Source organism: Gavialis gangeticus, unplaced genomic scaffold (genome assembly GCF_001723915.1).
Source record: "Gavialis gangeticus isolate Ggan-Ray unplaced genomic scaffold, GavGan_comp1, whole genome shotgun sequence".
In the NCBI taxonomy this organism is placed as follows: Eukaryota; Metazoa; Chordata; order Crocodylia; family Gavialidae; genus Gavialis; species Gavialis gangeticus.
The window spans coordinates 12,291,508-12,301,472 of record NW_017728980.1 but is presented as its reverse complement, the minus strand read 5'-3'; the positions used below and the strand labels follow the sequence as shown (position 1 = coordinate 12,301,472).

At 54.9% G+C, this 9,965-nt stretch overlaps 2 protein-coding genes across 3 annotated transcripts in view; both read left to right on the top strand.

The window, feature by feature from the left end:
* The window catches only part of OAF (out at first homolog), a 39,088-nt gene extending 35,817 nt beyond the window's left edge, over positions 1 to 3,271 (top strand). The window contains exons 3-5 of the mRNA XM_019510172.1: positions 172 to 243; positions 738 to 918; positions 1,553 to 3,271. Of these exons, the coding sequence (XP_019365717.1) occupies positions 226 to 243; positions 738 to 918; positions 1,553 to 1,827 (474 nt within the window). The 5' untranslated portion in view covers positions 172 to 225 and the 3' untranslated portion in view covers positions 1,828 to 3,271. The remainder of the gene's footprint in view (positions 1 to 171; positions 244 to 737; positions 919 to 1,552) is intronic.
* Positions 3,272 to 8,446: 5,175 nt separating this feature from the next.
* The window catches only part of POU2F3 (POU class 2 homeobox 3), a 52,633-nt gene continuing 51,114 nt past the window's right edge, over positions 8,447 to 9,965 (top strand). For both annotated transcript variants that reach the window (XM_019510163.1, XM_019510156.1), the window contains exon 1: positions 8,447 to 8,645. In XM_019510163.1, coding sequence (XP_019365708.1) covers positions 8,618 to 8,645 — 28 coding nt within the window. In that variant the 5' untranslated portion in view covers positions 8,447 to 8,617. The remainder of the gene's footprint in view (positions 8,646 to 9,965) is intronic.

The window sequence follows — 9,965 nt, the reverse complement described above, 5'->3', positions numbered from 1 at the left end:
GGGGGACGGGTGGGTGTGCGTTTCTCCACACTGCCCCTCCGAGGCCGAAGGCCATGGGTTGTGGGACCGTGATAACCTGTGCTCTCCCTGTGTTTTGTTTTTGGTCAGGAGGTGAAGATTTTCCGTGCCCTGATCCTGGGGGAGCTGGAGAGGGGCCAGAGCCAGTTCCAGGCGCTCTGCTTTGTCACGAGGCTCCACCGCAACGAGATCATCCCCAGCGAGTCCATGGCCAAGCTGCGGCAGGTGAGGGGCAGCCCCACGAGACAGTTTAGTGCTTGAGCCCACCACTGCTGCCCACTGATCTCCTGGCCATCTAGAGCAAAGGGCTTTCCTCGGGGGGCTTCATGCACTCCAGCCCCTTTCAGGCATCTGGCTGAGTTTCAGGTGAACCAGACCTGCCTGTTATCTGCCTCTGCTCCAGGCAGGCAGCACGGCCACACTCACTAAGGCTTGGACTCCAGCCATCCATGGGCCCATCCCGAATCTCCAACACTTCAGGAGCAGCTGGACATTGCACAGAAGTTGTCTTGTCAGCACTGTGCAGGGTCTGTCCTGCTCAGGTTAGGAGCCCGCATGGGATCCCGGGACAAGGCAGTCTAGATGCACGCCTTCTGGTGGTGTGCCACGGTGGTGTCCCTTGGGGAAAGGATGGAGCAGGTAGACCTGATTCTTCCTCACCAACTAAGGAGCTTTGCCACTGCTGCAGGAATTCACTCGGTGCCTTTCTCCCCCCCCAGAAAAACCCCAAAACGGTGCGGCAAGCAGAGGAGGTCCGTGGGCTGGAGCACCTCAGCATGGATGTGGCTGTCAACTTCAGCAAAGGGGCCCAGCTGAGCCCTCACATCCACAACGTCTGCTCCGAGGCCCAGGAGGCTATTTACACCCGGGAAGAAGATGTTAAGTTTTGGCTGGAGAAAGGTGAGACTCTCCCCTCCTGCACAGGCAGCTCTGATACTGCCAGGAGGTCTGCAAGGCCTGATGGACTCTCCCTCTGGGGCTCTCAGGAAATAAGCTGGGTCACAAAGCATCAGCCTCGCATGCTATTTAGATACCCCATGTGTATGGAGACACCTGCCTCGGGCGCCAGTCTCCCTCCCAGCCACGCTTAAGCTTGTGCCCATTGCCTGGCATTGAGTGGCTACTTCAGTTCTGACACGTGGAGCCAGCTAAAGTGGTGGCTGTTGCAATAGGAGACACATGTCCAGCATGAACCGGGCAGAGCCCTGCAATTTGTTCCACGGAGGGACAGACTGGCGCACACAGCTGTCAGCCACTTCTCACCCAGGCTGAACCTGAACCAGTAATTGAGGGAGGAAAAGGCTGGTAGCTTGTCCCCAAGTCACTTGAGCCTTGTCTATACTTACCTGTCACCCCCCAGCAGAAGACAGCAGCCACCAGAGCGCATGGCATGTAGGCACCCTCTGTTTTTCCAGCAAATGTGGAGTCCTGCCCTCTACTGGGATGATGCTAGAGGTCCCCAGGGTCCTTGGGAGCAGAGCTTGTCCCTCGATGCTACGGTCTGGAGCACTGTTCTGCCTCTTTTCTCCCGCAGGGGTGGACGGCTCCATGTTCGAGGTCCTGCCGCAGTCGGCCGACCTGCCCGACCTGCAGCGCTGCAAGCTGTGCTCGGACCGCTGGAAGCCCTGCATCTGCAGCTACTCGCTGAGCATTGAGTGGTACCCCTGCATGCTCAAGTATTGCCGGAGCCGGGATGCCAGTGGCAAAGTCTCCTCCTACAAGTGCGGCATTCGCAGCTGCCAGAAGGGCTACACCTTTGACTATTACGTGCCGCAGAAGCAGCTGTGCCTCTGGGATGAAGAGACCTAGCAAAGCTCATCTGGGCTGCGTCTTTTCAGCCTCCTGCCCTCGCTCCATGACTCCGGGCCGTCTGCCGGGGCTGACTGCCCGGAGGGGGAGAGGGCTCGCAGAGGTGCTTGGACCATGGAGGCTCTGTGCGCTTCTTTTCTTCCCGTTCCCTGGGACCCCCTCAGGCTGCCTCATACTGTGAAAACAGGCTTAGCTTCTGCGTCTTAGCACAGCGCTGCCCAGAGCCAAGAGCATCGCTCACCAGGGACAGTTTGGGGGTGAGTCTTTCCTGCCCAAGTGCAGGGGGGCTGGACCCGATGATCTCCAAGGTCCCTTCCAGCTACTAACATCTATGAAACTATAAAGGGGAACGGCTGTGCTTACTGGTGCCGGCCCAGAGCTTCTTCAAGGGGAAGGGAAGCCATCTCAGCTGTCACTTCAGCAGCCAAAATGTGAGCGGAGGACAGGGCAGCTCCGGACCTGTCCCCTGTCCCTTTCCTGCAGGCTCCCAGCCCCACCACGGCAGCACTTGCCACTGGTGGGGCCACGGGCCTGGTGGGAAATCCCCCAAGTGAAGAAGGTGCAAGGGCCCGAAAGCGGGCGGCCTGCTGTGCTCAGTCACAGCACCCGACTGCGTGCCAGCTTCTTCCCTGGCTGGCAGAGAGGGAAAGCTTAGGCACCAGGAGGCCCCCCCCGACCCCTTGAAGAAAGGGACTTTAATGAGTCTCTGGTTTGGCTTGTTCTTAAGACCCAGCCAAGCTGGGGTTGAGGCTCCAGTCCCGTGGACTCTCCTGTTAAGAAAGCGCTGTCCACACATTTCTATCCATTGCCTCCAGAGCTGTGGTTGACAATCCCCCGCTGGGTCTGCCCCAGCGCTTCGGAGATCTGCTGAGGGCAGGGGGCTGCCATGCAGTACTCCTGGGTTTTATTTCCAACCCTGCTGCTGACCTGCTAGGTGAGCATAGCTAAATCCCACCACTTCACTGTGCCTCAGTTTCCCCATCTGTAAAATGGGGGCGATGATGACGGCTTTCCTTTGTAAAGCCCTAGGAGGGCCTCCAAAGATAAGCTATGTTTGACGGCTGTCATTACTGCATTCCTCTGTCTTAGGGGTTGGAGCTGAAGGGGGGTGAGTGGGGTTAGGGCTACCGCAGTCCTCATAGACCCACACGTTCCAGAGCAGCTGCGATTTGTAGCCCCAGCCCCTCTGCCTCTATACCCTCTTTCTTGTGCCTTTTGCCCAAACTTGGGCATTTTGAACAAAAAAAAGATAATTTCCAGGTTTTTCTTCTTTTAATTTGCTGACAGAACTATTTTTGTAGGGACCTCATCGGGGGAAGGGTGGGGAGAGGCTGCATTTTAATATGGCGACATGAAGTAAAACCAAGACTAAACTTGAAAGATTTTTTAAAAGCAAAGTATTTATCATTTTTAAGGTAAATAAATGGATTTTTTTTAAAGCAGATCTAGCATCAAGCGTCTCCATAAAACTCACAGCCCCGTTCTTTTGCTGGTTCCTTTCAATCTCGTGAGGTTTTTATCCTGGTTACAATCCAGGGTCACATCCAGGATGGGATTGTAGCCTGGTCTTATTTGTGGGGTCAGCGCTGCTGGGGCAGGGCACTGGTGACTCGAATGCGCTGTCTAACACAGCTCTGCTGTTAAAATATGTGGGGTCATGGAGGGCATTTTAACCGCAGGGCAATGAATTCAGCAGTCTCTGAAGTTACTTTCCCTGTGTGGGGGTGCTGGGATGTCTCTTTTTAGGGTTATATCCTCCCCCCCAGCCAGGACAGTGCTGCAGCTATGGCCTATGAGGACATAACTACTTGCTCTGCAGCAGGGTGGCTATATTTCCAAGGCTCCTAGCATACCTCTCATGGTCCCCATCAAGGCATCTCTCTGCTGCCATCCTTCCACCTGCCTGGCTTGTCTACCCATCTGGCTGCTCTCCCCCATGATTAGAGTCCGCATGCTCTCAGCCCTCTCCAGGCTGATGGATGATGCACAGCTGGGAAACATCCTGGGCCACTGGGGGAGAGAGGCTGAGAAACCACCCAGCACAGAAAGGTAAGCTCAGCCCATCCCAAGAGACTTAGCAAGATCCCAACATCCTGGCCCTAACCATGGGCATCCTCCTTCACTACCTCCTCAGGGGGCTGCAGTGGCTTGGGCTCTGGGATTGCTCTGAAGCAGTCGATGACATTGCCAACACCTGTGCTGAGGTGTCCATTTTGCTTTCCAAGCCTGCTTTCTTGCAGCATGTTCTGGCTGGAAATCAGTGGGCTTTCCTGGATTTACAACATACCTTTTATGAACCAGGGAAATTCCCCTGGACCCACGCATGGCCTTCAACATGCATCCAAAGACGGTCAGCATTTCCAGTCTCCAGTGTTGTTCCAGAGGTCAAACTGGGGTAAGTCTCCTGACTCTGGGCCTGGGAATGGCACTTGTCCAGCTGGGTGGCTGCTGCCTTCCTAGCATTCTCAACCTTGCGTGGCACCCCTTGTTCGACTCAATCACCCCTTGGAAAAGGTCAGCTTTCTCACCCTTTTTTTTGACGCCAGAAACATACTAGAACAATTATCGGTTGCAAAGAACTCAGAAAGACCACAGCAGATCAGATGCGTTTAACACAACTGGTTGCTATTAGAAATCCCTGGGTTGATCTTGGGAATCATGTTAGCACACCTAGCAGTGCTAACCAACCCCTTTAGGATGCTTGGCACCCCACAGCTTCCTAACAGATCTCAAGGGGACCATGGCGCTGTCCTAGTCTGCCCAAGACTAGATCTGTGCTGCGTGTGGTTCTGCCATGTTCCAGGAGAGGGCATAGCTGGGTTGTGTTGCCACCGCACTCGCATTGCTCTGCACTTGGAAAAGCAGGCAGACATCCGTGCCCTGGACTCTCCTTAGGTGGGCAGCAAGGTCGCAACAGCAATTTTCCCAATAAAGACATTTCAGTGAATGCAATGTGTAGCCAACCCCCACGCGCTGCAGGTTTTAACTTCCCAAGCCATCCACCACTTTGCAGGATCTCTCATTATTCCCCTGCACTCCCCCTTGCAAAAAAAACAACAAAAAGCAAACCCAAGATTGTGTCCAACAGACGAATAAAACTCATTTGTCACAACATTTCTTTCCAAAGCCCTGTAAAACCCACCTGTGCAAACAATCCTATTGAAAGGCAACTATTTGCAGGTGCAGCGGGGGACACAAATTGGCACCCAGCAAGCGGGGGAAGGAAGTTTTGGCTGCGAGCAGTGGTATAAATACTCACTCTAGAGAAAAGCATTAGTGGATCTTTATTGTGTGTGCCGAGCTGACGCGGCAGCTTGTGCGCTGAGGTCCTATCTGGAAGACGGCTGTCTGTAAATCAAGCTTTATCCCCCAAGGTTTATTGTTCTCCAAAGGAGGAATGGATGTTGGCAGATGGAGAGTACACAATGATGAGTATGGATGGGTCATTCATTGATGTCACTGTAAAAGAGCTGCTGATTTCTGGCAGCGGTATCTTCAGTAAATCAAGAGCTGACTGTCTCCAGGACAGTGTGAAAGCTAATCTGTCTCAGGGTGGAAAGATGGTTTTATGTTAATACAGAAAAGGCTTCCCCTGAAGGTGTAAGTCACTCTTGCATGGTCTTAACATCCACCAGCATTTTTTGGAAGAAAGCTTTTATTAGGGCCACAGGGGGATGATAAACTAATGCATGTGTTACAATGAGGCTGTAAACTAGTGTCCAAAACCAAGTTGCATTAGGGAAAAACAAGAAGCTACCAGAAAGTCGTAAGCAGAGCCCGGAGGAGGTGACGGTGACCTTGCTGTCCTCCTGGCACCGTGGTTTTGGTTTGGTTGTTACGAGGTGCTTTGGGGATGTTCTTGCCAGCTATTTTGAGCAGATGGTTGGGAGATTGGACTCGCTGACTCAGGAGGACCCTTTCAGCCCGAGGTGCTGAAAAGTGGCTCAAAAAAAAGTGAAGCAGAAGGTGCTGAGCCCCACAGTTGCGTGGAAATCGATGGGCACTACAGGGGCTCTTAACTTCCTCACCTCCAGTTTGGGCCACTGAAGCCGGGGCACCCAACCTCACTTGCCTTCTTGGGAAATTGTTGCCTGTTGCATTTACTGAGACCAAGAACGCCAAAGAGGTGTGATCCTGACCATCCGCTTGAGTCTATTCATGTATCCTGCATGTATAGATCCACATAGCCCAAAGCTGGATTAAGTAGGGAATCTCATTTGAAGAGGGCTGCAGTAGGGCATCCCGGGCCCTGAGCATCTCAGATGAGCCTTATTTTAGGCATACCATTTATTTCCATAGCTGCAGCTAACTAAACATTGTAGGGGATGCATTTTTCCTCAATCAGGGCAATTGTATTTAGAGCAGTTAATAACAAGGGGCCTGGTCTTTGCAGCTGGGTCCATGCAGCCAACCCCTCGTGCCTGCATGCAGTCTTCCAGGAGCCCACGCGACTGCAGGGAATTGTTCCGACCCTGTGATCGGGGCCAGGAGAGGTTTTGCAAAGGGTGAACCTTAACCATCTTTTAACATTCAGCTGAACAAAAATTGTCATCAATACGGATTGATTTTGTCTCTCTTGCCAAATGCTCGTTTCTCCCTGGGCTCCCAAGCTGCATTTCAGCTCCGTGATTAAACTCTCCAGCCCCTGGTGAATTCCCCAGCCCTCTTGCTGCATGGTCCTTCCAGCCTTTGCAGAGTGAGCAGTCCACGAGGTGGCATTGTGTACCAGCCTATCGGGCCCACGGAGAGGAGGGAGGTGGTGCGGTGGCTGCAGCTCAGAGCTAGGGAAAGCGGTGAAGGCAGATGTCTGTCACCCAGGTGGCTGGTCTGCTGGCAGCCAAGGGGCTCACATGTCTCAGGCGAGGGAACTGGGTGCATTGCACACTGCTGGGGATTGCGTGCATATGGAAAAGCCCCCATTTGGTGCGTCTGTGTGAGCACCCATCCCTTGGAGTTAAGCATCCCTTATGGCTCCCAGCCAGAGCTGCGGCCCCCCACACTTGTAGAGGCCCCCAGTCCGGCCAGGGGGATCATTGCACCCACCAAGAGGGCAATAGGGCAGGCATATCTTGCAGTGCAGCCCCTGAAAGCAAGGCCATGTCTGAGCCCTGTCACCGCAGCCTGGAAAATCTCTCCTGAGAAGTCCCCACCCTGGTGACTTCCCCGTGTCCCACTTCTCCACTCTGCTCTGCTCCTGATTTCTCCCCTTGGGTTTTTCCTCCTTCCTTGTGCTCCCACGGGAGCTCCCTGCCTGCCCCCGGACTCTTCCCTGCTCTCTCCCTGCTTCCCAACCCCATGATTTTGGGGTGCCTTTGACACTGGGCAGAGCGATCCCGCCTGGCCCTGGGGGAAAACCTGCCTTTCCAGGAAGGAAGAGCAGCCTCTGGGAAAAGGCATGTGCTGGTGAGCGTGGGTTCATAGACGGATGTGTGACAGCTTGTACCTGGCATTAACACTCGTAAACAATTTCGGGGAAGATTCCCAGCAGCATGGAGACCTGGGGAGGTCAGAGCCTACGCAGCTGGCTGGGAACAAACTTGTCTCTATTACTGTCCTGCATTATCCAGTGCAGACCCCCTTGGGCAGTGTGGGTGTGGGGGAATCGCAGAGGTCTATAGGAAGGAGTGTGCCCTGAACCCTGCATAGAGGGACCCTGTAAGTCCCTGGCACCTCAGCTTGGAGAGCTGGTCCGAGCATGAGGGAAATGGTGGTCCAAGAGGGGGGTCTCCCGTGAGGAGCTGACAGCAGGGGCTGATCTTCTCCGTGCTGGCATCCGTAGCAGTGAGTGAGTACCGCGACTGGAAGTCAAGGAGAGGAAGGACAAACCAGCAGAGCGTAGGCCAGGAATCCCTGTACCCTGCCCCTGTAACGCGAGTCATGTCATTTCCATGTGCCCAGCTTGCCCCCACTGCACAAGTGGTGTCGTTTGCTGAAAGCCCCTGTCCAGCCGGGCTTTCCACATAACCACTCAGGCCCGTGGACTGCCCTGGAGCATGGGCAGACCCAGCACTGGGGTCTCTCTGGAACCAGCTTCCAAGCAAAGCGGTGCTGGCTCCTACCCTGGGGGTCTTTAAGACAAGGCTTGACATCCACCTCGCCGGGGTCGTTTGGCCCCAGCACTCTTTCCTGCCATGGCAGGGGGTCGGACTTGATGATCTGCTCAGGTCCCTTCCGACCCGACCAGCTATGAAACTATTTTCTGGGCCCTCTCAGATTGCAAGCTCCCTCCCTGCGCTGGAGCTCAGTGGTTTCCCTGGGGCCTGCCCAGGCAGGTGTCTCAGCCTCCTTTATCTGTGCTGCAGCAGGCAGGAGCCCAGTGCATTTCCTACAGGGGACGATTAGGATCTAGGACTTGCCATGCACCAAGTCTCGGCAGAGCCCCTTCTCGCGGGCTTGGCAGCAGGCAGGCAGGCAGGCAGGTGCTGTGGGGCGTGGGCGCCTCGCTGAGGCTGCCTCGCTCCCTCTCCCACCCCACCCCCTTTTAATGCTGCAGGGACTCAACCCTCCCAGAGTTACTAATATGCAAATCTCTCCATTTTGCATGGGCTGTATGCCAGGCTCCCAGCAGCGGGACAGTGCCAACGTGGGGGCGCGGCCTCCTCCATCCGCAGCGTGCTCACCTGGCCCAGCGGGACGGAGGCAATGCAGCTGCCCCTGCTCTTGGAGCTGACCTGAGCCCTGCTGACGAGGTGGTGCTGCAGCGGGGGTGGCCAAGCTGGCAGCCCCTCGGACAGGTCTGGGGCTGGCAGCAGGAAGCTGGGCACGCTGTGGATTCCCTTCCCCTTGCAGGATGGTGAATCTGGAGTCCATGCACACAGGTAAAGGGAGAGAGGGCTTGGCTGGAGTTCAGCAGGCAGCAGAGGGCTGCAGGACAGGTAGGGGATGGGGAAAGGGACCCGATCCCTACTCCGACCCCCCCCCACATGACTTCAGTAGCTGCTGCCAATTCCACAAGGCTTCCTGCCTGCCTGGGCAGGGGTTTCTGCAGGAGATGGGGGCATGTTTAGCAGCTTTTAGGGGACGCTGGAAGGTTTAGAGCTGAAGAGACAGGGGGACTGCTGGGGCACAGGAGGAAAAGCAGTCAGCAGGAGAATGGGGTTTCTCGGGGGAATGGCTAGGGGTGCTTGAGAGACATGGGGCTAGCGGGGAGTTTTGGGCAGAAGTATGTCTGGTTGGTTACCTCCAGTTGTCACCTCATCCATAAGTCCAGCTGCACACAAGCAGCTAAGGGCAGGGTGGGTGCACGGGAGTCGGCCTGCCCCTGGGCATGGAGCAGAAGGCACCATCTCCCTTGGGCGAACGAGCTGTGCGTGTGCACAGGGCTCAGGATAGGGATGGGATGTGGGGAGCTAGAACTTGTGTTAGTCCCAGGAAAGAGAAGCCCCTGGTAAATGCCCTAAGTCATGGCAAGAGGTATGGGGATGTGCACCGGTGTGTGCTTCTGTGCCAAGGTATAAGGGTCTTCATGTGTTCAAGGCATACATTAATGTCCCCACGTGGCTTGTATACGCTCATGGGTACTTTCAGCTCACTGTTTACTGCCAGCAGGTCTGCATGGAGCTAGTGTGTGTGGGTGAGTGTACATGCTGTGTGACTGTAGCTGGCTTTGTGAGATTACCGAGGCTTTTCCTAAGTCCCAGAAGGGATCTTGCCGCCTCTGCCACTCTCTGTGCCTGTTATTCAAGACCTGGGAGCTGCTAGCTGCTTAGCCGGGTTCACTTTGGAGAAGCCTGTTAGACAGGAAGGTAAAAGCAATCTGCTGCCAGCTATGGAAAGATCCCAGTGACTGTCATAGCCCTAGAATTGGTCCCTGACACTTTACGTACCAAGACCTCACTTTGAGGTCCTGCCTTTCTCCAGAACAGCTGGTGAGGAGGCAGAGCCCCTCTTGTCATTATAGACTGCACTGGGTCCTGGTGCATGTTAGCTCATGGCTTATCTCCTTGGGCTCAGGCCCTGGCTGGTGACTGAGAGGAGCCAGTTCCAGGCTTTCTTGTTATTACTTGGAAACATTAAGACTTTGAAGTCCTTTGTGGGTGCAGGTCAGCAGAGCTCACCAGCATCATGGATTTACCGCAGCTGAAAATCTGACCCACAGTCAGTGGGTGCTGTTAACACCTTTTAAAAGTACAGTTTTG